The sequence below is a fragment of the Pongo abelii genome, chromosome 8 (assembly GCF_028885655.2).
Source record: "Pongo abelii isolate AG06213 chromosome 8, NHGRI_mPonAbe1-v2.0_pri, whole genome shotgun sequence".
Lineage (NCBI taxonomy): Eukaryota > Metazoa > Chordata > Mammalia > Primates > Hominidae > Pongo > Pongo abelii.
The window spans coordinates 56291560-56318516 of NC_071993.2; the positions used below are offsets into that span (position 1 = coordinate 56291560).

The following is a 26957-nucleotide window of genomic DNA, read 5'->3' on the forward strand; positions in this document are numbered from 1 at the left end:
TGAAATGACAAAATTCTAGAGATGGAAAAGAGATTAATGGTTGCTAGAGGTTAGGGACAGTGGCAGAGAGGCTGTAACTATACATAGGCAGTATGAGGGAGATCTTTGTGATGCTGGATAGTGTTGTATCTTGAATGTAGCAGTAGTTACACAAGTCTACATATGTAATAAAATGGCATTGGCTGGGCATGGTGGCTCACGCCTATAATCTTTGGGAGCACTTTGGGAGGCTCGGTCAGGCGAATCACTTGAGGCCAGGAGTTCAAATCCAGCCTGACCAACATGGAGAAACCCTGTCTCTACAAAAAATACAAAAATGTGGCCCGGTGCAGTGGCTCACCTCTGTAATCCCAGCACTTTGGGAGGCCAAGGTGGACAGATTACTTGAGGTTAGGAGTTCGAGACCAGCCTAGCCAACATGGCGAAACCCCATCTCTACTAATAGTACAAAAATCAGCCCAGCGTGGTGGCAGGTGTTTGTGATCCCAGCTACTCAGGTGGCTGAGGCACGAGAATCACTGGAACCCAGGAGGCAGAGGTTGCAGTGAGCTGAGATAGTCCAACTGCACTCCAGACTGGGCAACAGAGTGAAACTGTGTCTCAAAAAAAAAAAAAAGTTAGCCTGGCATAGTGCTGCACACCTGTAATCCCAGCTACTGGAGAAACTGAGGCATGAGAATCGTTTTGAACCCGGGAGCAGAGGTTGCAGTGAGCCAAGATTATGCCACTGCACTCCAGCCTGGGTGACAGAGAGCGAGATCGTCTCAAAAAAAAAAAAAAAGGCATAAAACTATACACATATTGTACTGTTGCACTCTAATTATATAAAACATACCCACTCGGGGAGACTGGCTAAAATGTACTCTGTACTATGTTTGCAAGTTCTTGTGAATCTATAATTATTTTAAAATTAAAATTTAAGAAAAAAATCACTTACTTGTGTATAAAGTTAAATAAAATCTATAGATTAGGGATTGGCAAACTATGAACAATAGATCAAATCTGGCCCACCACCTATTTTTGTATGACTTGCAATCTAAGGATAATTTTTATATCTTTAAGTGGTTAAAAAATTTTTTTAAAGAATGTTTTGTGATACATGAAAATTATGTGAAGTTCAAATTTCAGAGTCCACAGGAAAAGTTTTATTGGAACACATATATATTCATTTACATATTATCTATACATTACCTCAGCAGAGTTGAGTTATTGCTTGCTATAGAATGAACGTTTGTGTCCCCTAAATATGTTGAAACCTAATTCCCAATGTGATGGTATTTGAAGGTAGGGTTTGTGGGAACTGATTAGGCCATGAAGGTGGAGTCTTAATAAATGAGATTAATGACCTTATAAAGGGACCTCAAAGAGCTCTCTCACCCCATCTGCCATGTGAGGACACAGTGAGAAGATAGCTATCTATGAACCAAGAAGCAGGCACTAATAAGACATTGAATCTGCCAGCATCTTGATCTTGAACTTCCCAGCCTCCAGAACTGTGAGAAATAAATTTCTGTTGTTTATAAGCTACACAGACCACAGTCTTTGTTACAACAGCCTGAATAGACTAAGACATTGCTATAGAAATCATATGGCCTACAAAGCCTAAATTACTTACAATCTAGTTATTCACAGAAAAATTTTGCCAATCCTTGTTATAGAACATTTAGGGATTTATTAACTCACTATTTTGAATAACACTGAAATGAAAAATCTTTGTACTCATTTCTGTATACACATGTATAAGAATATCTCTAGGACAGATACCAAGAAATGGAGGTATTTACATTTTTAATACATATTGCCAAATCTTCCTTCAAAGATGGTGGTTCTAGGGAACAGCTTCTGGTAATGAAAGAGGAATTTGTATCAGATTAACCCTCCTGCTGATAACATTTACAAAAATCTGGACAAAAATGTAAAAGGAACAATTGTTTGAGGCACTGTAGATCAACCAAAAGTAGGGGGAAATTGATGGGATATGACTACTTTTATGATAAGAAAAGCAAAGTAAGAGCAAATGAACCCTAAAATAAGCAGAAGAAAGTAATAAAGATGAAGGCAGAAGTCAGTAACATAGAAAATGAAACAAATCGAGAAAATCGATAAGACCCAATGTAGGTTCTTTGAAAAGAGCCAAAAAAATGATAAATATTAGTCAGACTTGTCAGAAAAAAGAGAGAAGACACAAATTGCCAAAAGCAGAAATGAAAGAAGAGCCATTACTACAGAGCCTACAGACATTGAAAGAACAATAAGGCAGTAGTAGGAACAATTCTATGCTAATGAATTCAACAACTTACTGAAATGGAAAAATTTTTTGAAAGACTATGTATTAGTTTCCTAGGACTGCCATAACAAAATACCACATAATTCCTCACAATTTCTCACAATTCCGAAGACTAGAAGATTGAGATCAAGGTGTCAGCAAGGTTGCTTTCTTCTGAGACCTCTCTTCTTGGTCTGTAGATGACTATCCTCTCTCTGTGTCTTCACATTCACATGGTCTTTCCTCTGTGTATGTCTGTGTCCTAATCTTCTCTTCTTCTAAGAATGCCAGTCATTTTGGATTCAGGCCCATGCTAATGACCTCATTTTAATTGAATTATCCCTTTATAGGCCATATCTCTAAATATGGCCACATTCTGAGATGCTGGGAGTGAGGACTTCAGCATGTGAATTTAGGGGACACAATCAAGCTCATAACAGGTGCAAAAACTCACTCAAAAGAAGACAGATAATACAAGTAGCCCTAAATTTATTTTTTTAATTGAATTTATGATTTAAAACCCTTCCACAAAGAAAACTCCAGGCCCAAGTGGCTTCACTGGTTAACTCTACCAAATGTTTAAAGAAGAATTATGCCATGTCCACATAATCTCTTCCAGAAAACAAGAGATGATGGAACACTTCCCAACAGATATCAAAATTTGACAAAGACATTATAAGAAAAAAACTACAGAACAATGTCTCTCATAAACATAGATGTAAAAGTCTTAATCAAAATTTTAGCAAACCAAATCTATCAATACATAAAATAAGTAACACGTTATGACCATGTTGTTTATCCCAGGAATGGAAAATACATTTAATATTCAAAAGTCAATCAATGTAATCCACCATATTAAAAGACTAAAAAGAAAAACTATATGATCATCACAATAGACAAGAAACAAATTTATCAAAATCCTACATCCATTCTTTATAGAAACTCTTAGCAAACAGGAATAGAAAAATTGTGCTTAACCTGATAAAGAGCATCCAAGAAAAACCTTTGGTTAACATCATACTTAATAATGAAAGACTAAATGCTTTTCTCTAAGAATAGGCAACTTCTTACAACTTCTGTTCAACACATTACAGAAGATCCTAGCCAGTGCAGTAAGGTAAAAATAATAATATAGGCAGAATACATAAAGATTTCAAATGAAGATATAAAACTCTATTTTCAGATTATATGATTATCTTTGTAGAAAATCCAAGGGAATCTATTTTTAATAAGCCATTAGAACTAGTAAGCACGTTTTCAGTATATAAAAATCAATTGCATTTTAATATACTAACAATTAATAATTAGACATTGAAATTTTAAAAATACCATTTATGGTGGCTTTAAAAACTAAAATGTTTACAGATAAATTTAGCTAAATATATGTTATTCCTATACACTTAAAACTGTAAAATGTTGTTGAGTAGAATTTTAAAAGATATAGATACATGCAGGTATAGAACATATTGCTGGATTGTAAGGTATCATTTCTCCTGAAATTGATATATACACAATACAAATCAAAATCCCATCAGGCTTTTATGGTAGTTTTATAATAAATTGTGAAATTAGGTAATGAAAGTCTTCTGTGTTCTTCCTTTTCAAAGTTGTTTTAGTTAAGTATTTACAAAAAGATTTTAGAATCAACTTCTCAATTTCTATAAAACAGTTTGATATAATTTGAATGGGGGTTGCGTCAAATCTATAGATCAATTTGGGAAGGATTGATTCTTAACATGGTATAACTCTCTCCCTTTATTAGAGTTTCTTTAATTGTCTCAGTAATATTTTATACTTTCAGCGTGCAGGTCTTGCACATATTTTCTCATTTTTATGCTATGTAATTGACTATACATTATGTACGTAAAGGTGCCAAGTTAATTCCATGAGTAATGGATAGTCTTCTAAACAAATGGTACACAGTCAATTGAGTATCATCCAGTAAATAATAAATCTTGACCCTCACCTCACACCACATACAAAATAACTCAAAATGTATGTTTATAGACCTAAACTTAAAAGTTAAAACTATTGGCTGGGCATGGTGGCTCACACCTATAATCCCAGCACTTTGGGAGGCTGAGGCAGGCAGATCACGAGGTCAGGAAATCGAGACCATCCTGGCTAACATGATGAAATCCCGTCTCTACTAAAAATACAAAAAAAAAAAAAATTAGCCAGTCGTGGTGGTGGGCGCCTGTAGTCCCAACTACTCGGGAGGCTGAGGCAGGAGAATGGCATGAACCTGGGAGGCGGAGCTTGCAGTGAGCCAAGATCACACCACTGCACTCCAGCCTGAGTGACAGAGTGAGACTCCATCTAAAAAAAAAAAGTTTTAACTATTACATATATAGAAGAAAATACAGGAGAAAATCTTAACATTAGGTTTAAATTTTTTTTTAGTTAGGACACTATGATGGCTAGAATATCTGTGTTCACCAAATTCATATGTTGGAATACTGACACCTCAGTTGATGGTGTGAAGAAATGGGACTTTTGGAAGGTGATTAGGTCATGAAGGTAGAGACCTCATGAATAGGATTAGTCCTTATAAGAAAGGTCCAGGTCTTCACAGAACAAGAAAAAACAATCCTAAAGTTAACGTGAATGCAACCAAAAAAGAGCCCACATAGCCAAAGCAAGACTAAGCAAAAAGAACAAATCTGGAGGCATTACATTATCCAACTTCAAACTATACCATAAGACCATAGTCACCAAAACAGCATGGTACTCGTAGGAAAACAGGCATATAGACCATGTGCCGTGGCTCACACCTGTAATCCCAGCACTTTGAGAGGCCGAGGTGGGTGGATCACTTGAGGCCAGGAGTTTGAGACCAGCCTGGCCTACATGGTGAAACCCTGTCTCTACTAAAAATACAAAAATTAGCCGGGTGTGGTGGCACACACCTGTAATCCCAGCTACTTGGGGGGCTGGGGCACGAGAATCGCTTGAACTCAGGAGGCGCAGGTTGCAGTGAGCCTAGATGGTGCCACTGCACTCCAGCCTGGGTGACAGAGTAAGACCCCGTCTCAAAAAAACAAAACAAAACAACAACAACAAAAACAACCTTATGGACCAATGGAACAGAATAGAGAATCCAAAAGTAAAACCAAATACTTACAGTCAACTGATCTTCAACAAAGCAAACAAAAATAAAGTGGGGAAAGGACACCCTAATCAACAAATGGTGTTGGGATATTTGGCAAGCCACATGTAGAAGAATGAAACTGGATACTCATCTCTCACCTTATACAAAAATCAACTCAAGATAGATCAAAGACTTAAATCTAAGAACTGAAACCATAAAAACTCTAGAAGATAACATTGGAAAAACCCTTCTAGAAATTGGCTTAGGCAAAGACTTCATGATTAAGAACCCACAAGCAAATGCAACAAAAACAAAGATAAATAGATGAGACTTAATTAAACTAAAAAGCTTCTGCACAGCAAAAGAAATAATCAGCAGAGTAAACAGACAACCCACAGAGTGGGAGAAAATCTTCACAATCTATACATTTGACAAAGGACTAATATCCAGAATCTACAAGGAACTCAAATCAGCAAAAATAAAAACAAACAATCCCATCAAAAAGTGGGAGAAGGACATGAATAGACAATTTTCAAAAGAAGATATACAAATGGCTAACAAACATAAAAAAATGCTCAACATCACTAATGATCAGGGAAATGCAAATCAAAACCATAATGCAATACCACCTTACTCCTGCAAGAATGGCCATAATCAAAAAATTTAAAAAAATAGGTGTTGTCATGGATGTGGTGAAAAGGAAACACTTTTACACTGTTGGTGGGAATGTAAATAGTACAACCACTATGGAAAACAGTGTGGAGATTCCTCAAAGAACAACAAGTAGATCTACGGTTTGATCCAGCAATCCCACTCCTGGGTATCCACCCAGAGGAAAAGAAGTGATTATACAAAAAAGATAATCACACATGCATGCTTATAGCAGCACAACTTGCAATTGCAATAATATGGAACCAGCCCAAATGCCCATCAGTCAACAAGTGGATAAAGAAAATGTAATATACACACACACACACGCACACACACACACACACACCATGGAATACTACTCATCCATAAAAAGGAATGAAATAATGGTATTTGCAGCAACCTGGATGGAATTGGAGACCATTATTCAAAGTGAAGTAACACAGGAATGGAAAACCAAACATTGTATGTTCTCACTCATAAGGGGAAGCTAAGCTATGAGGATGCAAAGGCATAAGAATGATACAATGGAACTGGGCATGGTGCCTCACACCTGTAATCCCAGCACTTTGGGAAGCCAAAGCGGGTAGATCACTTGAGGTCAGGGGTTCAAGACCAGCTGGACCAACATGGTGAAACCCCATCTCCACTAAAAATACAAACATTATTTTGCATGGTGATGCGCACCTGTAATCCCAGCTACTCAGGAGGCTGAGGCAGGAGAATTGCTTGAACCTGGGAGGTGGAGGCTGCAGTGAGCTGAGATTGCACCACTGCACTCCAGGCTGCGCAACAGAGTGAGGAAAACAAAGAAAAGAATAAAGAATGATACAATGAACTCTGCGGACTCAAGGGAAAGGGTAGGAGGCGGGTGAGGGATAGAAGACTACACACCGGGTACAGTGTACACTGCTCAGGTGATGGGTGCACCAAAATCTCAGAAATCAATCACTAAAATTCACGTAACCACACACCACCTGTTCCCCAAAAACCTATTGAAATTTTAAAAAATTAAATTAAATTAAAAATTTTTTAAAAGAGAGGTCCAGGGACAGACTTGTTTGCCTCTTCTACCATGGAGGGCACAGCAAGAAGGCACCATCTCTGAGGAGGCCAGGCCCTTACCAGACACCAGATCTGCCAGTACCTTGATCTTAGATTTCATAAACTGCAGAACTGTGAGAAATATTACAAGCCACCCAGTTTATGGCATTATGTTATAGCAACCCAAACAGACAAACACAAATGATTAAAAATGATAAATTGAACTTCATGAAAATAAAAATCTTTCACTCTTAGTGAAATTTAAAATACAAGCCACAGACTGACAATATTTGCAAAATACATGTGGTAAAGGACTTGTTTCCAGAGTATATAAAGAGCCCTTACAACTCAATAGGGAGCAGACAACTCATTTTTTAATTAAACTTTTGTATCTGATATCACCGTAAATTTGCATGCTGCCATAAGAACTACATCACAGAGAGCCTTTACCCATTTTTCTTCAATAATAACATCTTCCAACACTCTAGGATAATCACAACCAGGATACAGTGACATTGATACAGTCAAGAGACAGATATTCCATCACAAAGATCCCCTGTGTCTTCTCCTCCTGGGATTCCTGTTAGATGCAATATCAGCACTGTGAAACTCCTATGTTCTCCATGTTTCTTTAAAGAATTTTAAAATATATATATTTGTTCTTTGTTCAACTTTCTTCGGAGAATTCCTTGGCCTTGTCTTCAAACTTATTTTGTATTTCAGCTGTGTTTGTTCTGCTATTCAGCCTATCTATTGAGGTTTGAATTTTGGCAAAATTTCATGTTTTCTTAACGTCCAATTATTTTAAAAATAGTCTGTTATTATTTCATAGCAGCAATATTCTCCTTGCCCTCTGAAGTTACTACAGTTCATTTAAAGCCTTCTGCTTGTTCCATGAGCTTGTTTTATTTCCCAGAGTTAGTTGGTTTTTGTTTTTTTTTCTTTTTTTGAGACGGAGTCTCGCTCTGTCACCCAGGATGGAGTGCAGCGGTGTGATCTCAGCTCACTGCAAGCTCCGCCTCCTGGGTTCACACCATTCTCCTGCCTTACCCTCCCAACTAGCTGACACTACAGGTGCCCACCACCACACCCGGCTAATTTCTTTTTTGTATTTTTAGTAGAGACGGGGTTTCACCGCGTTAGCCAGGATGGTCTTGATCTCCTGACCTCGTGATCTACACACCTCGGCCTCCCAAAGTGCTGGGATTTCAGGCTTGAGGCACTGCGCCTGGCCTCCCAGGGTTAGTTCTTATGTTTATAGGGTTTGGAGCCTTTTTTTACGTGGTTGGTTTTCCCCAATTTGGTAATCTGGTGGTTGCACCTCTTTCCTTTTTTTTCCTAAAGAGACAGGGTCTTGCTACGTTATCCAGGCTGGTCTTAAACTCCTGGGCTCAAGTGATCCTCCTGCATCAGTCTCCTGAGTAACTGGGACTACAGCTAGGAGCCACTATGCCTGGCTGATTGTACCTCTTCCTGCAGGAGATGACCCCCAGCCTATCTACAGCCTTCCCGTACCCACACTGAGGAAGGGACTGTATGCACCTCGGGCAGGCCACATCCACCATCTGATCCCCAAGGGCTCCTGCACAGCCCAGGTGCCTCACCAGTTGCTGCCTCAGCAAATCACAGGGAAAGCCCAGACTAGTGGATCTCCATAGTGCTAGGAATGCATGGTATGGGAAGAGCTGATTTCCCCAAGGGAAGCAATGTGGTCTTGTGGACAGAGGTGAAGTCCAAAACCACCACTTCCTTAGCAAGTGACCTTGGGCAAATAACTTTATATGAACCTCGATTTCCTCATCTATAAAATGGAAATATTCCCAACATGCAAAGCCATGGTGAAGATTAGACAGTGTTTAATTATACACGCAAAACATCCAGCAGAGCAGAAGGCCCAAGACACGACAGACACTATAAATGGGGGCTACAATTCTTTTCACTTTATGTCACTTTGAATGTCCCTGTGGTAAGATTCAAAGTATATCTCAACAAGATATACTCTTTTTTTTTTTTTTTTTGGAAACGGAGTCACTCTGTCACCCAGGCTGGAGTCCAGTGGCACAATCTTGGCTCATAGCAACCTCCGCCTCCCAGTTTCAAGCAATTCTCCTGCCTCAGCGTCTTGCCTCAGCTGGGATTACAGGCACGTGTCACCATGCGCAGCTAATTTTTCAACAAGCTATTTTTGAGGCTGATGAAACTTAACACTCCACTGTCCAACCTCACGCTGATAGTTCTTTTAGGTTGCTCATGCCAGCCCTGTGGTCAGTATTTCTGTCTGTTCCAGAGAGGTTCATCTCTCTTTTCCTCTTCCTTCGAACACCACCTCTTCCAGGGATCCTTCCCTGACACCCATAGCCGTCTGCATTGACTTCCAACATAACACGTAACTCAATGAATTAAACAGCTGACACGTCTCCCCACTGGACTCCTGATGCGAAAAGCCAGCATGCAGACAGATGCCTTCCACCCGGGCCCCAGTGTCCCGCATGGAGGAAGTGCTCTGAGAAGGGGATAAATGAACAAATGATCTGTTCCAAGCAAAACATCGCTCCTCTGTGGCAGCTTCTCCAGTATCTCCACAGGGAAGCAAAACCATCAAAAGGCCATAGTGGAGAAGCCAACAGACACTACCTGGTGCTCAAATGAAAATCTGGCGCAGTGGCTCACACCTGTCATCCCAGCACTTTGGGAGGCCAAGGCAGGAGGATCACTTGAGGTCAGGAGTTGGAGACCAGCCTGGCCAACATGGTGAAACCCCGCCTCTATTAATAACACAAAAAAATTAGCAAGGCGTAGTGGCGCATGCCTGTAATCCCAGCTACTCGGGAGGCTGAGGCAGGAGAATCACTTAAACCTGGGAGGCAGAGGTTGCAGTGAGCCAAGATCGCGCCACTCCACTCCAGCCTGGGCGACAAGAGCGAAACTCCGTCTCAAAAAACTATCCATGGAGGTGGATATTTTCTTCTCTCCATTTTTTTAACTTTCTCCCCATTCCCTACCTTCTCTCAACCGCCTATCCCTCCCCCAATTTTACAACATGAAATGAAAACAGCAAATCTCTCTGAAGCATGTTTTTATTTCTCTGTGATTTGGTTTTCTACTTTGGTACACATGAGCTGTGGCTGCATTTCACACAGAAGCTGACACATCTCGCAGGAATGCCCCATAAAACAGAGCGCAAACACATCACCCAGCAGGTTCGCTTCACCTGGCTGTTACTGCTGAACTACCTACTTCTAAGAGCACAGAAGAGAACATCGCTTTGAATCTACAGATGAGCGAGGGTGGGGCGAGCGGCAGCCAGGGCTGCCAGGATGGGAGCGGCCACAGACACAGGCCCCTGGGTGTCTGTCTTGAGACACAGGTGGAAAAGCCGCCCAAGAAATTCCAGCAAGATGGGAGCAGCTGGGGGATGCTCCAGCACAGTAGCCTGCCTATAGGACTCCTCTGGCTCCCTCAGTCCTGGTAGATTCTGGCATGACACCAAGGCTAGCAGTGCTGGGGCTCTTTGGCCCTGTCATTGTGTGAGTCTGTTTTATCCTGGGGCCCCGCAGCCCCTCTCCTGGGCAGGAGCTCTGCCCCTCCCCTTTTCATCACCCCGTTGGTCCCCAGCCGACCCACAGCGAGACCTACACAGGTCTTGCCCAGCTCTAAAACGTCTTGCCCTCAAAGGCCTGGAGATTGAAGGCAGTATCCAGAAACTTCTTCAGTGACACTAGGTGAGTGTTCCTGTTTCCTGTGGCTGGTGCAGCCGCTGGGTCCCGGCCAACATACCTGGAGGAGGAGAGACAAGCTAAGGGGAAGGCGGGGCCTAGCCGCCCCCCGACCCCTGCCCTCACCCCAGGACTGCAGGGGGCACGCATGTGAGAACGGCTGGCCTCGAAGCCATAGACCTGCCTTTTGGGCCTGGCACCACTTCCAATGAGCTGCGAAGCCTGGGTCAAACTGTCACCCAGCTACAGAAGAGTGGGGAGAAACTGTCCCTCCATGTCACTGCACTTGCCCATGAGGACAACAAATGAGGCAACAACTCAAAGACTTTGGGGACAAACACACTTTTGGCTTCTTGGAGTTTCTCAGGACCCTCTCCCATCTTCCCAGGGGCACTGATGCCAGTATTGAGCACCCACCATGTGCCAGAGCTGATACATACATCAGATCTAATCTTATCACCGCCCTTTGTAGAGATGCAGGGACTAAGGCTCCAAGGACTACATAACCGGCCTAAGATCTAAGGCAGGAGTTTTGAGACATGTAGCAGGTTCCCTAATTCAGTTCTGGCTGCAGAACAAACACAAAGCCAGTACTGATGATGCCCCATCATTGCTCATCACCAGAGAAGGGCAGGGCCAGTTCTGGGTAGCATGGCCTATGGGACAGACGGAGCCAGGACAGAGCCTCAGGGCTGAGGTGAGGGGCAATCAGCGGCCCCACCATGTACCATATGGGCCGCGCGCGCCTCAGGATGGTCATGAAGCGTGGGCTGATGTAGTCATAGTAGCCCATGTTCTTGTGCTCCTCCTGACACCAGGCCAGCTCTGCACCTGGGTACTTCTCTGCCTCCTGCTTGATCAGGTCGAAGGGGAATGGAGAGATCTGGGGAGGCAGAAACAAAGGAGCATAGCCAGAGGAGGGGCAGTACGTCCCCAGCACCCCTGGACAGGAGGCACAGGGCCTCACCGGCCTTCATCTGGCCTGCCTGGCACATTGGCCAGAGCCGGGGCCAGCGACGTGAGCTTGCCCATCACTTGACTGTGCAAGGGGCTCAGGCGCACCTGCTCCAGGCGCGTGATGGCCACTTTCTCCTCCAGGCCCTGGCTGCTCCGCTCCTTCACCAGGTCATAATACACCTTTCCCGTGCAGAAGATGAGCCGCCGCACCTGCTCAGGGGCCCGTGCTGCGGCCCCATCTTCAGGAATCACCCGCTGGAAGCTGGTCCCTGAGGGACCAACAGGACACAGCAGAGGCGTTGGTACCCAGAGGGGCTGGGGCAGCTCAGGACCAGGCCTGCATCCCCAGGATCTCCTTAGCCACTGACACTAACTGCAGGTTTGGACCTGTGGCTGCAGTGGACACCTCTTGAACTAAAAGATGGAGCAGGGGGCAGATGGTACCCTGAGCTGTCATAGGGAGAGGGGTGGAGACATCCAAGGGTTGAGCCCTGGAAGCATCACGTTTAAGGTGACCGGAGGCAGGGGTACAATGAGAAGCGCCCTGAAGGAGACAGAGAAGGCGACATGATGGCATCATCCTTTGCCCCAACCTTGCTTCTGCCCAGCTGCGCTCACCTCCTGCAGAGCACTGCAGTCCCCCACCACTAAGCAGATGTCCCAGGAGGCTGCTGCATGCTCCTCCTCTTTCAGCCTGGCAGCTGAGCTTCACCTCCAAGTCCCAACCATTCTTCCTTCCTGAGCCCATGATCCTGACCCCAGGTCACGCACACTGCAAAACCTCTCAGGAAGCTACTGTAGTGTCCTCGCATCCCTGCATCTCAGGTCAGGACTCTGGGGTAGAGAGGACAAATGGATCCCCGGCCCTCAAGAGAGAAGCCAGCACAGGGCAGGTAGCCCAGGTAGTCCAGTCCCGACATCAGAGCTCTAACAGCCACCCACCTGCACAGAGGGGACATCCAAACACACATGGGAGAAAATCCAACCCCTGTCCATGCTGAGGCCCTTCCCAGCCCTCCCCCTACTGCCCAGGACCATTTTCCAAGACAGCTCTGCTCCACCAGCCTCACACCTGTCCTTCCCTGGACATGGTCACCTCTCAGTTGCAACTATAGGTGTTTTATCTGATCCGACTCCCAGGTAAATAAGGCCAAAGACTTCTGCGGGGGACACCAGGACCCCAGGGCCTGTAATGTCTGTTTGGCTCATGAATTTTTAAAATGGACAAATGAATGAATGATACTCAATATCTTGTGAACTCAGCAGGCCTCTGCCAGGCCTCGACCAGCCCTGCTAAGGGGGCCCCAGTGGACTCTAACATGGACGCAGCCCACATGACCTGAGCTGGCCCAGGTCAGCCATTGCTCCAACCTCCCAACCCTATTGCTAGTGGGCCCACGCCAGGAGCTGCTGCAAGTCAGCAAAGCCACAGGCAGAGGAGAGGATGGAGAAGCCCCAGAAGCAGAAGCCACACGATGGGCCACCGCCCCAGTGTGGGCTGCCCCACACACCCAGGCCAGACACGTACCGGATACCATTTGGTCAAAGCTGGACTTGGCCTCTGGGTGCCTCAGCAGAGATTTAGGTGTGAAGATAATCAGCTGGAAGGGAAACACACGCCCAGCTGCCAGCTGGCCCTGCCTGGCCAGGCCCCCTGCGGGTGACCCCTGCCCTGGGACGGAGACTCACCGGCTTGCGGAAGGGCAGCAGGATCTGCCGGCGCAGCACGTGGAAGTAGTTGGCCGGTGTGGAGCAGTTGACCACAATCCAGTTGCAGTCATAGAGCTGGCTCACCTCGAAGTCCTTGGTGAATGCCTGTGGGGACGAGATACATACGGCCAGGGTGGCTGTCTGCTGCACCCACACCCTGGACCCCTAGCCCTGTGGGCACAATAGGGCGCGTCCCTCTCCTGGGGACAGCAGCAACACTCACAGGGTAGGCATCCGAGTCGTCATTGCTCATCTGCAGGAACCTCTCGGGCCTCGCTGATGAATGCTCTGGGCCCTGAAAGCAAACGCCAGATGGCCAAGGCTGGACCCCACCACGGGACAGACATCTGGCCCTGCAGGGACCCCAGGCTCAGGGGAAAGTCTGGAGGGCTTCTCAGCGGAGGTGCCCTCGCCCTGGAGCCTGAACCATAGAAAAGAACTAAGAATGTGGAACAAGAGCAGAATGGGAATCCTCAGAGTGGGGTCCACCCAGAGCTAGCACAGTATGTGAACTTGCAGGGACAGAAGAAAAAGCAAAAAGCCACACTGAGACGTGCTTTCTCTGGAATATCCTGGAACAGCGGCTGCCACTGACTGAGCACCTGCTGTACAGGAGGCGGAGTTCTAGGAACCCCACACGCCTTACTCGCTAACCCCCAAAGTAGCCCCATGATGCAGACACTCTTCCCCACTGCACAGATGAAGAGGCAAGGAGAGGGCATCTCCAAGCCAGCTCCTGCAGGATGGGGGTGACCCACCCCACAGCTGCCACTCACCCCCTCTTGGTGGGGATGGCCAAGGACCCAGCTCCCCACACCCAGCCTGGCCCAGATCCCGCCTCCCAAGAAGCTGCCTTCACAGCAGGCAGCCCCAAGCAGGGAGCCTCACCTCCCTCCTCACTGATCCCCGGTGTTGTGAGGATTCCGAGTACGCAGCCTGTAAAGTGCCCATAACTAAACATGCCACTAGGGATAATGGTGGTGATGAGCCCCCTGCCTGTCTCCCTTCTGCCTGGTCAGGCCACTTGCCCACCAGATGGTATCACATGACACCCTGCTCCTTCCTCCCTTCCTGCTAGCCCAGGAGCCTCCGGAGGATGCACCCAGCCTGCATGTCTTCCCTCTGCCCCACGTGTGGCTGCAGAGGCAGGTCATACAGGAGGGGACCAGAGGACAGGCAGTACTGCACAGGATAGCTTCAAACCCCAGCTACTAGCTGTGAGACCTTGGGCAACCTACTCCCCAGCTCTGTGCCTCAGTTTCCTCATCTGAAAAGCAGGAACAGAGCCTACTTCATTAAGTTGTATGGACTGGAAGAGTTAACATTCAGAAGCGTTGAACAGTGCCTGGCACACAGCAAGCACTCATACGTGGTAGCGCCTTCTGCTGCCAGGGGTAGCATCATCGTCTCAGCAGCTGCAGCACGCACATGTGCAGACCCCACCCTGCACAGACCCACGTGCTCCAGGGGCCTGGAAGGCATATACCGTCCAACCCAACAAGGGGCCCAGGGTACATCCCGCCCCTCCGAGGCCCGCCAGAGCCCACCAAGCCACCAGCCACCACCACAGCCCTCACCATGCCTTCCATGCCATGGGGCAGCAGCAGCACAATGCCATTATGCCGCACCCACTTGGCCTGGCCGGTGCTGATGAACTGGTCGATGATGCACTGGGCCGTGTTGTGGAAGTCCCCAAACTGGGCCTCCCAGAGGACTAGGGCATTGGGGCTGGCCATGGCATAGCCCAGCTCAAAGCCTAAACAGAAGACAAGATAGAGCTTGCTGCACACAGTCACCAAGTGGCAGTGGCTCCAGTCAAACTCAGCCCTTTCTCAGCATATCCTCCATGCCCCCACCCATCCTTCTCACAAGCTAGGACGAACCCAGGGATTCCCTGGGATTCAAAGGGTACAATGTACCATCCTGGGGACTGACAACATGCCCAGAGATGTTACCCTCAGCCTGCTATCATGTGTGGTCAGGTTCAACTTTATTTAGGTATCCTGGGGAGGCAGCAGGGACCATCTGTCAAGAAGAACTCCTTAAAAACATGCAGAGCTGCTAAGGAGAAGGGGCAGAAACAACCCTAGAGGCATCTGACTGGGGGCGGGGGGCTGCCTGGCCTCTAGGGGCAGGCAGTGAGGACGAGATGAGCCAGCTAATGACGCATCTGAGGGAGAGCATGAACAGGGGACACAGGCAGGGAAGCCCAGAGCCCAGAGAAGGGATCTCAGTGCAGTGTTCCTAGGGTGCAGGGCAGAGGAGGCAAGATGGGGCTCAAAGGAATGCGAGAGGGCTGGGCCAAGACTGGACTGCTCAGCAGCTGGAACCCGCAGCAGACTGTTGGGCTCTCTGTCTGCGCCCACTGGGGCCCTGATACCCACAGAGCCCCCTCAAGGCAAGCAGGGCCCCCCAACTGGGATCCCCAAGGGGCCCAGATGGGACACAATTTCACCTCCCACATGGCCGTAGGTGAGGGCAGCCCAATCACCATCCCCCAGGGCCATCCCCTAAGGGCCTCTGAGCATCTCTCACCCCTCCCAGTCCCTGGCCCCGGCCCCTTCCCAGCCCATCTCTGGTCCCCAGGTGTCTGGGGCCTGCCTGGCCTGCAGGAGAGCGTGGACCCACCCAGGACTCCGTACTCCGAGAGGGAGCTGTTGCACACGGTGTACGGGGCCTGGTCAGGCCAGAGATGATTCATAGGCACACACGTCCTGCGGTCAACCTCCTGGTCATGGAGAACGTGGTGCCGGTGACTGCAGAGACACAGACCAGGGCAGGGACAGAGGGCAGGTGGGCTGGCACCTGTTCACCTGGAGCAGGGGAGCTGGGCAGCAGGAGGCAGGCAAGCCTCCGTCACTGTCCCAGGAAACCTGCAGGGTCCCCCAGGATGGCATCCAAGAAGGCTGTGGAAAACCAGAGCCATGTGGTCCCTCCTGCAGCCTGTCCCCCGCCAGGCCTCCCCAGCCTGCCCCCTGCCTGCCGGCAGTGCCCACACACCACGCACTGGGGGGTCTGGGGGAAGGAGCTGTGAGTTGTGGCACCTCTCTGAATGTCAGCTTCTCACCCATAAAGGGGACCTGATGAGACACTTCCCAGGTGCCAGCTAGAGCCAGAGACCCTAGGAGGCTACTTCCCCTGCCCCGTCTTGCTGGCTTCTTTACCATCTCACCAGCCCTGTCCCAACTCACAAGAGACAGAAACCACTGTGCAGTAGCCGAGGTGGGCACAGTAAGTGAGGGGCGCTTGGCTGAACCCCAGTCCCTGGCAAGGACTGACATGTAGCTCAGGGTGCATCAGAGGGCCACCTGGGCCCTGGTTGGAGCAAGACCAGCTGAGATGAGCAACCAGGAATGAGAAAGCCAGCTGGTCAAGTCCTGGAAGCCACACCACCCTGGCTTGCTAACCAGGAGCGGACTGAGGCAGGATCTAGAACATTTTAGGAACCTGAACCAGAGGAAATGTGATGTGGACAACTGACAAGTGTCAAGTCTCCATTTGGATTCACAAAGACAACTGCAAACAAGCAAGATAGGGGCTGACTTAACAGCAGTACACACACACACACACCACACACATACATACACATGCCACACATACCACACACACATACACATCCCCACACACCAAACACATACATACACACACACCACACACATACATACACACACCACACACATACATACACACACCAAACACATACATACACACACCACACATACCACACACACATACAAAACACACCACACACATATACACCACACACATCCATGCACACACACCAAACACCACACACACACTACACACACCACACATACATACCACACACACCACACATACCACACAACACACACACCATACAGACTACACACCACAAACACAATCACACACACCACACACACTACATACACTACACACACTACACACACACACACGACCACACACACCCCACATATACCACATACCACACATGCACCAAACATGACACATACCACACATATCACATATCACACATCACACACACACCACACTACACACCACACACTCCACACATACCATACACAACACACACACCCTCACACACACCACACACATATATACCCTACACACACGCCAAACATACACACACATCACACACACCATACACATCCCACACACACTATACACACCCCACACACATACACCCCCACAAACCACACACACACACCACACATACCCCACACATACACCACACTCAACACACACCACATACCACACCCACCACAAACACCACATGTGACACACACCACACATGCACCACAAAACACACCACACACACCCACACATACACACCACACACACCATACACACATACACACCACACACATACACTCCACACACACCACACATACATCACACACACCATACACACACCATACACCACACACACACCACACCCACCCACGCGTACCACACATATCCCCCTACATACCACACACATCCCCAACACACACGCCACATACACACACCATACACATCCCCCACAGACACACATACACACCACACACATACACACCCCACACATACAACACACACGACACACCATACAACCACACAGACACAAACACATACACCACACACCACATACACAACACGTCACACACAAATACCACACACACCACATACACACACCCCCCCACTCACCACATACCACATACACACCATTCACACCACATATACACTCCACACACACACCACATACATACACACCCCATCCACACACACCACACACCCACACACACCACATACATTCCAAACTCCACACACATACTCCAAACACCACACAAATACACCTACACACACATCACACACCCACACCACACACACCACACAAACACGTCACACACATACCCCACACCATACACACACACCAAACACACCACACATACGACAAACACACCACACACATGCACCACACACACACTCCCTATACACTCCCCCCCACTCACCACATACCACACACACACCACATACACACCAAACACACCACACACACACACCACACACCTCCCACACACACATGATCCTGAGGACCACAGATAGCCACCAGCTTGACCTCAGTGGACAGCTTGGGCCCAGCAGTGAGCTCTGCACACTCGCCCTGGGGGGCCAGCGAGATGGCCATCTGATGATGCCACCTGAGGGCAGGGGCTAGGGATGCTGTGAAGATCCCATCCCAACAAAGGCCCCCTCGGGATCCCCAAGCCAGGCCCAGCTTCTGCTCCAGGTCTCCTGTGCGGATGCTGAGCCCCACTGCGCTCACCTGAACGTGCCCCTCTCCACATCCTGCCCGCTGAGCCGCACGTGGATGCCCTCCTTCAGCAGGGAGCCAAAGGCCATGTACTCTGCCAACGCCCAGTCCACCGTCCGGTTCTTGGTCATGTCCGCACGGCCCCGCAGAATGCGAGAGAGGCCTGTGGGAGAGGAGTGCTGGCCTGAGGGCCACAGGACAGCCAGCCCTGGGGCGTGTAGGCAGGTGCTCAGCACACACCCCGCACAAAGCAGGGCAGCCATCTGTTGATTTGGTCGGAGGGCAGGGATGCTGCAGGAGGGCCCAGGGCCAGGCACCCCTCCTCCAGCTGAGACAAGGGGCCACCCTGAGCCTGTGGAGGGGTGGAGCAGGTACCACTTGGCAAGCATTGGCCACGTTCCAGACACTGTCAGGCTCAGAGTCATTTACTCAGATCACACAGCTGTCAAGGTACTCAGATTTGACTCCAAGTCCCCAGGCTTATGCTGTGCTCCTGTCAGCCCCACACACAGAGGCTAACAAACAAACAGAGCGGGCACATGCCCCAAACACTGTCAGCAGCTGCCCCAGGACATTCGGTCTCGGTGCACACTGTAAGGGAACCCCCTCAGAACTCCTCCAGGTGGGTCAGAGGGTGTGTAGGCACCCCAATACAGCCACAGGGGACCCTCCGGACTTCCCAGGCAAAGGTCACAGTGGCCCCAGCCAAGGGGTGCAGTCGGTGACCACCCACATTCCAGTCTCACCCCGGAGTGGGGGGGCTGCCCTCGGTCATTGGTCCAGGCCCTGGCAAGCCGCCATCCTTTCAGCTGCAGAATCCTGCCCACGTTCCAGGCTGCGTTCCAGCCCCTGTATGGGAGCCCTTGCTTTCCTGCTCTTTTGCCTGATGCAGGGACGCCCCGGCAAAGGCATTTGGAAAATCCAAGGTCCCCAGCCTAGTCACTGGTACCCAGCTGGGAGTGTGGCATCTGGAGCTGCCCAGCTTGCCACGCCCACCCTGAGAAGAGCTACTGTCACGGGCACAGACGAGGTGCCAAGAGCTACGTGGACCCACTGCAGACTGAGCAAGAATGCGACACACCATCTCTCTTGCATCCCAACCAACCTCCCTTCAAGGCACAATGTGGGGGTGGGGCCAGCAGCCTGGGCTGCAGCCTGCCCAGCAACCTCACCGGTGTGGATCTTAAAGTCCTCCAGGGGCACAGAGCTGGCCACGCTGCCGATATGGGTGAGCATGTCCTCAGGGATCCCCGTGGCTGGGCACGTCATGCTCTTGGGCTCCCCATCTACGTTGAAGAAGCCTGAGAGGGAGAGAGGCTCTGTCCACACTGTGTCAGTGGTGGGCTCTGATCCCCCTGGCCAGCCTGCCTCCCCAGGACTGAGTGGCCCATGGCTTCCCAAACTCCACCGGCACTCAGGCTCACCCTGAGCCCACCCTTGGGACCTGGGACAGCTGGACAGCCACAGCTGCAACTCCCCCACAGGCCCAACACCCACCTCTGGGCCCCAGGGTAACAGCTCTTCTAACCCTGCCCCCCAGGGAGGCCCTCTGAGCACCCTGGCCCCAAGCATCCAGTGCCCAGGGCTTCCTCTCCCACCTGGCTGTGCCCTCCCTTTTCAGTGAGCACCTGGCCATCCATGCTCAGAGGGCAATGCTATCCTTGACTTGCAGGAATCGGCCCCATGCAGCTTTGGGGACTCAGTGATAGAGCCTGCAGCCTCTAGACTAGGCAATGACAGCTGTCACCCAGGGCCATTCCAGTCCTGATCCCAGTGCAAGACCTCAAGGCCCAGGGGAGTCCCTCTGAGCCACACACTGCTCGCTCACCAGGCCAGGGGGAGTCCAACCAGTGCTTTATATGCAGGATCTTTTTATCCTTCGACCTGCCATAAGCCTCCTCACAGATCCGGTCGTATTTGGCAATTTCTTCCTGGAATCAGGATGAGGATGTGGACAGAGCACCAAAGCCCTGGGCAGCCAGACGCCCAGCCCACTTGGACTCGTAAGTCCTGGTCCCCATCACCAAGTTCTTCTAGAACTCTCTGTCTCTGGCCTATAGGGACCTCATGGCTAAAAGCCAAAGTCTCAGAGTTCAGGGGATCCTGTACAGGTACCCCGAGGCTGGGCAGGCCTGCAGTGCGCTCAGCAAGGGGCTTGGAGAAGGCTCCGGAAACTTGTAGTCCTTGCTCTCAGAGCTCCATGAAAGTGGAAGGACCAACACTCCACAGATAATTATGGGGACAACCCCAGCTCAGGGCCGCCTCCTACAGGAAGCCTTCCCACACACACTCCTGCTCAAGGCTGGGCTTCCCCCACATTGCAGTACCCACTGTGTCCCACTTGGCTGTAACTGCATCCTTAGTTCTTGGTCCCCTTTGGTAACTGGGGCCTCTTGGGGACAAGGACCATAGTGGCTACTTCTTTAAATCCTTAGTGCCCAGCACTGGGCTGGTAACATCTACAACCCCTCTCCAGGGTCCCCACCCAAAGTTTGTCTTGGGCGCCCCTGCAGCCTGCCTGCCCACCTCAAACTCCTGCAGGGTGACTGTGCCCTCGGCAATCAGCTTGTCTGCGTACTTCTTCAGCACAGGCACCTGTCTGTGGATCTGCTTGTACATGAGTGGCTGGGTGAACATGGGCTCGTCCATCTCATTGTGGCCGCGCCGGCGGTAACAGACCTGCAGGAGCAGCCAGAGGGGCTCAGGCCCTCCCCTATGCTGTGTGGTCAATGTAGCTGCTGCAAAATTGGGGAATATCTGGGCAGGGCACACCCACTCGGAGCCCTTTGAGCTCCACTATCACCTATCACTGAATGAATGTCCCATCCCAGGCCTTTGCACAGATTGCTCTTGGTGGCATAAATCTCTCATCCAAGAAGCACTCCCAGCCCTGAGTGCTGAAGATGCTGAAGATCTGGCTGGCTCAGCACAGCAGGGACGGGACACCCATGCCTTGGCCTCAGTCCCCAGACCCACCAGGTCCACGACAACGTCTTTGTTGAAAGTGTTTCTCCATTCGGCTGCCACACTGCACACGTATATCACAGCCTCTGGGTCATCGGCGTTCACGTGGAAGATGGGCGCATTTACCACCCGGGCCACGTCAGTCGGGTATGGTGAGGAGCGGGCCATTCGGGGGTCTGTGGTGAATCCAATCTGCAGAGGCAGGAGAAACCTGCTGCGCCTCTCAATTTACTTAGAGTGAGATAGAAGGTGCCAGCCTTGGAGACTGAGCAGGGGGATGCTCAAGGTCCACTGAGGTGCCCAGGAGGGATGTGGGACACAACAGGGTGATGGTGAGCAGACCCACAATTAGACACGGCAACAGCTCCCACGGGGACGGCAGCAACACCAGCCGTGTGGAGCCTGCTCTTTTTTGCCAGTCACTTTGACACACTGGTAGTGAGGAACATAGGCCTGGAAAATCCCAGTCCCAACAACTGCTAGCTGCAACCTGGGGCAAGGTGCTTACACTCCCACAGCCTGTTTCCTCATCTATAAAAAGGGCTCACTTAAATTTCCACCTCACAGGATGTTCAAGGACGATGACGTGACTTAATGCAAACAAGGCAGTGAACGCAGGTATTTCTAGACTCCAGATGAGCTGTTAGAAGCTCAGCTGCCTTAGAGAAAGGGCACCAACGTCCCTGTGTCTAAGATTGCCCATGCGGGGCTGGACACAGGCAGCCTCCATGAGGCACTCGCTACACAGGTGCTCCTTTGGTCCTTCCAGCCCTACTTATCCCTCCCTATTGTGTCTTCCAATTTCACAGACCAGGACACCAAGGCTGGGAAGAGCAGGGTCCTGCCTGGTAAGCAGCACAGCAGTGGGCTCAGAGCCAGGAGCATCTCACCTTCCCCCCAAGCTACTGCCTGGATTTCCAGGGATGCTGATGTTGTGAGGCCCAGCATGGAGCCTACACACTCACCTGGTTGTTGACGACGACGTGCACGGTACCGTTGGTGGTGTAGGAGGGCAGGTCACTCAGGTGGAAGGTCTCATATACCACGCCCTGGCCAGCAAAGGCGGCGTCCCCATGAACCAGGATGGACATGACCTGCAGGGCAGGTGTGAGACAGGAGGGGCTGCGTGCCCCAGCCCATGTAGCCCAGCCCCGCACCTGTACTGTGGAGACCCAGGGCCCAGCCCAGCCCTCTGGGCCCACCCTGAAGGGCCCAGATCCTCGGGGCTCCCCCAGGTGAGCTCACCTTCTTGCCCTGGGCGTCTCCACGGTAGAACTGCTCTGCCTTTGTCTTCCCCTGCACCACAGGGTCCACTGCCTCCAGGTGGGAGGGGTTGGCAACCAGCGACAGAGTGATGTTCCGGTTGGTGACGCGGTTGATCCTCTCATGGTACATGCCCAGGTGGTACTTGACGTCCCCGGAGCCCTGAAGGTGGAGATGGGAACATGATGGATCCTCCCCTCCCACATCAGACAGGCAGACACACAGGCAGGCACTGCAGCCCACAGTCAGGCTGGCACATTCCCCAGATCCCACTGCCTCGGAGGGCCAAGTTGTCCCTGACCCCTCTCTCCTCATCACACTGCCCCTCCTCACTGGCCTGAGGGAGGAAGGCAGGGACCTCAGGCCTTGGCTCAGAGCCTCTCCGTACACTGACCACAGAGCAGGAGAGCATAAGAGTGGGGAAGGCCATCTAGCAGCGGGGAAGGCAGGGAGAGAAGGGCAGTGCCTAGGCATCAGTGCGGAGACCCTCAGCCAGGCCTCCAGCAAACACTGAAGCTGAATCCCCTGACTCCTCACACCAATGGCAGCAATGAGGGACACACAACATTTTATGACCCTGAAGCAAGGAAGACTTCCAGCATTCTACACAATATCCTAACACCAGAAAACACAAAAGACACCTAAATTCTAACAAATTTGCCATGGGGGAGCAAACCCACGCCCAGCGATAGGGGAAACAAATCAAGCTGAGAAAAATATTCACAAACAAATGCAGGCAAAGGGCAAATTCCCTCAATGTACAAAACGCTTTTACAAATCAGGAAGATAAAGCCCAAAAACTCCACAGGAAAATGAGCAAAAGCCACAAGCAGGAATTTACAGAAAAATATGAATGGCTCAAAAGCATGTGAAAAGATAAGCAACTGAATTCATAACAAAGAAATGCATTACAACAAAATCCTCTTTTGAACCTGTCATATTGGCAAAGATGAAAGGATTCGAGAGCGTGTGGGAGGAAGTGGGGTGGGGGCTCTGGCACCGTCACGCACTGTGGATGGGCTCGCTGACATCTGCCAGCTCCTGGGAGGGTCGTTCGGTCCCACCCCCTTAGCTCCAGCCACTGCACTGCTCGGGCACCATCTAACAGATAAACTCGCTCACACATGTGCAAGGACCCTCATTAGAACAACCCAATGTCCAGCACGAGGGATGGCTCTAGCTGTAAGAAGCCTGGGGTAGCCCATGTGTGCAGGCAGGAAACAATGACAACCTGTTAAGTGAAAACAGCAAGGTGCCACCCGGCATCACGGCTATGCCCATGGCCTCTTACAAATAAGGCTGCACTGGACAAAGACGTTTGTTTGTATCAGCATGAAATGTTTCTAGAAGTACACACCTAAACACAACAGAAGCACACAAACAAAATTGGCCACAAGAATGGAGTCTCACTGAGGAACATATTCTCATTTTATAAGCTTTGTTCTGTTTTGTTGTTTTCACAATGATCAAATTTCTTTTTCAGTTGAAAAAAATAGTAATTTCATTTTAAACATCCTTTGGCCAAGTTTTCCAGTATACACACAGGTCATCTTTGACTCACTGCAACCATTCTGGGGCATGCACTTTTATCCCTGTTTTACAGAAGAGCAAACTGAGGCTTAGAAGGCTGAAGGTGCTAGAACAAAAGGAACAGGATGTCAGAAAGACCTGGGATAGGAGCCGGTAGGTATGGGTCCACACACACACACACACACGGCAGCAGGCTGGAGACAGCAGGAGAGATAGTCCTGAGGGCAAAGGGACACAGAGGAGGGAGTGACAGGCTCACTGCCCAGAGGACCCAGAGAGCCACCGAAAGGGAAGATGAGCAGGACTTCGAAAGAGGCTAGGTAGTTGGCCGGAAGTGGTGGCTCCATGCCTGTAATCCCAGCACTTTGCGAGGCCAAGGCAGGCAGATCACCTGAGGTCACGAGTTCAAGACCAGCCTGACCAACATGGCGAAACCCCAGCTCTACTAAAAATACAAAAATTAGCCGGGCGTGGTGGTGCATGCCTGTAATCTCAGCTACTTGGAAGGTTGAGGCAGGAGAATCGCTTGAACCCAGGAGACAGAGGTTGCAGTGAGCCAAGATCATGCCATTGCACTCCAGCCTGGGCAACAAGAGCAAAACTCCATCTCAAAAAGAAAAGGAAAGAAAGAGGCCAGGCAGTCTGGGCTGAAGGCCTGGCCAAGGCCTCCCAGGGAGGGGGTGGGAGCAGGAACAACATTTCCTCAGCAGGTCAATGGGTACGGAAAACCATCCTCACCTCCCAAGGCTCTGCTGGGTAAACAAATGAGCAAAGGAGTCATTCCTGGCTGGTGGACAGGACTTTGGACACGGAGGCACAGCCACATGAGCAGAACTGAGCAACTTCCAGCAAGCCTTTGCATCTCTGGGCTTCAGTTTCCCTAGCTCAAAACAGGTAGGTTGACCCAGATTATCTGAGGGCCCTCCCAGCTACCACAGACTGCAGCCCTTGCTCCAAAAAGCCTTAGGGGCCTCAGGCAAACACCCAGCCTCTCTCCTGCAGGCTTCTCCAATGCATCCATCTCAAGGTTTATCTCAGCCCGGAAGCTCCCAGCTCAGCCCCTCCCCAGTCCACCTCCCAAACACCCAGCTCTCCAAGGGTGCTGGGACCTGGGCATGGCACCCACCTCATCCGCCGCCTCCAGCTTGGGGTCAAACTGGCAGAAGATCTGCTCCAGGTCCTTGCGGATCACGTTGGCCAGCACATTCAGCCTTCCCCTGGAGCCAGAGGGGCCGGGCTCTCACCTGGCAAAGCCCGCAGGCCTCAGGGTTCCCTCCCCCACGGTGGAGGCCTGGCCTGGCCTAATACAGCCCCTTTGTGCCCAGAGCCCTCCTCAGGCCACCCGATCACCAGGTACCATCCTCTCCTGCTGCTGTAATGGCCTGACGCCTAAAGCCCCATGCTTCCTTGCTGCCTCAGGCCACTAGGCCAGCTCTGCCCAACTCTCTGACCAGACACTGGGCATTCCCAGGCCCCCCATGACAGACAAACCCCAAGGTCCTGGCAGGCCAGCCACGGATGGGGAAACCTGCACCATGCATTTGGATGCCCTCATGCTGATGCGGCCCTGGGCTAGTCCAACCACAAGCAGCTCCCTGGTCACGGGAAAAGCCCAGGGCCCTTCCCACAGGCCACTCTGCACATCTGCACACACCCACTCAGCAGGACCCCTGGCCACAGAGGTCTCTGTCCCCCAGGCTACATTCCCCCTCCTGCTTCCCCACAGGCTCCAGCTCAGAGGTAACGCCCCACTGCTGAGCAAGCCTCCCAGATCTTCATCAAGGTCAAGGGAACATGCAGTCAGCTTGCAGCCAGGTCAGAGACCCTCAGCTCACCTCCACAGACCTCCCTGTGGGGGACACAATCCGGGAACAACTGCCCAGGCCCTGCCCTCCCTTCCCTGGAAGAAACCCCTCCACCTCTCCTTGTCCACAAGAACCTCAAGAAGTATAGTGCACCCCTTTCTGAAATCTCACCCTTGCTAGGGACAGCAGCAACATGGCCAGGGAGAGAGGGTGCCTGATAACCTGGTTAGTACCTGGCCCCAGGTGACTCTGGCCGAGTGTCCAGCAATTTCTGTGATGAGTAGGCCAGGCCCAGGACTCAGAACTTTCCAGGAAACCCACCTCTACCCCCAGGTCCCACCAACACCTCCGCTCTGATTTCCATCTCATCTCTCCCACCTCTGTACCCTGGGCTGGAGGAGAATGCGCAAGGCACAGCAGGGAGGGGGACCCACCTGTGTGGCATCCCCAAGATGACATTCTCGATCCCCATCTCGCTGGATTTGTCGATGATGGTCTTGAGGGCAGGAATCATCACTTCACAGCCCTCCAGGCCAAACCGCTTCTCTGAGGACCATTTCCGGGCCAGGAAGTCTTCAAACCTGCTTGGGGAGAGGATGGGGAGAGGAGAGGGAAAGGGATGGAGAGGGAGGGGACTGGGGCTCACAGGGGCTGTTCATGAGTGCTCAGAGCT

At 50.4% G+C, this 26957-nt stretch overlaps 1 protein-coding gene across 10 annotated transcripts in view; it reads right to left on the bottom strand.

The window, feature by feature from the left end:
- Positions 1-10108: 10108 nt before the first annotated feature.
- The window catches only part of OGDHL (oxoglutarate dehydrogenase L), a 28220-nt gene continuing 11371 nt past the window's right edge, over positions 10109-26957 (bottom strand). For 5 of the 10 annotated variants that reach the window (NM_001135347.2, XM_054521631.2, XM_063727125.1 and 2 more), the window contains 17 exon segments: positions 10109-10826; positions 11494-11648; positions 11828-11991; positions 13251-13323; positions 13412-13537; positions 13656-13727; positions 15010-15188; positions 16061-16188; positions 18735-18885; positions 19895-20023; positions 20551-20653; positions 21249-21401; positions 21699-21878; positions 22652-22780; positions 22932-23111; positions 25606-25696; positions 26719-26865. In NM_001135347.2, the coding sequence (NP_001128819.1) occupies positions 10703-10826; positions 11494-11648; positions 11828-11991; positions 13251-13323; positions 13412-13537; positions 13656-13727; positions 15010-15188; positions 16061-16188; positions 18735-18885; positions 19895-20023; positions 20551-20653; positions 21249-21401; positions 21699-21878; positions 22652-22780; positions 22932-23111; positions 25606-25696; positions 26719-26865 (2284 nt within the window). In that variant the 3' untranslated portion in view covers positions 10109-10702. 10 annotated transcript variants of the gene reach the window in all.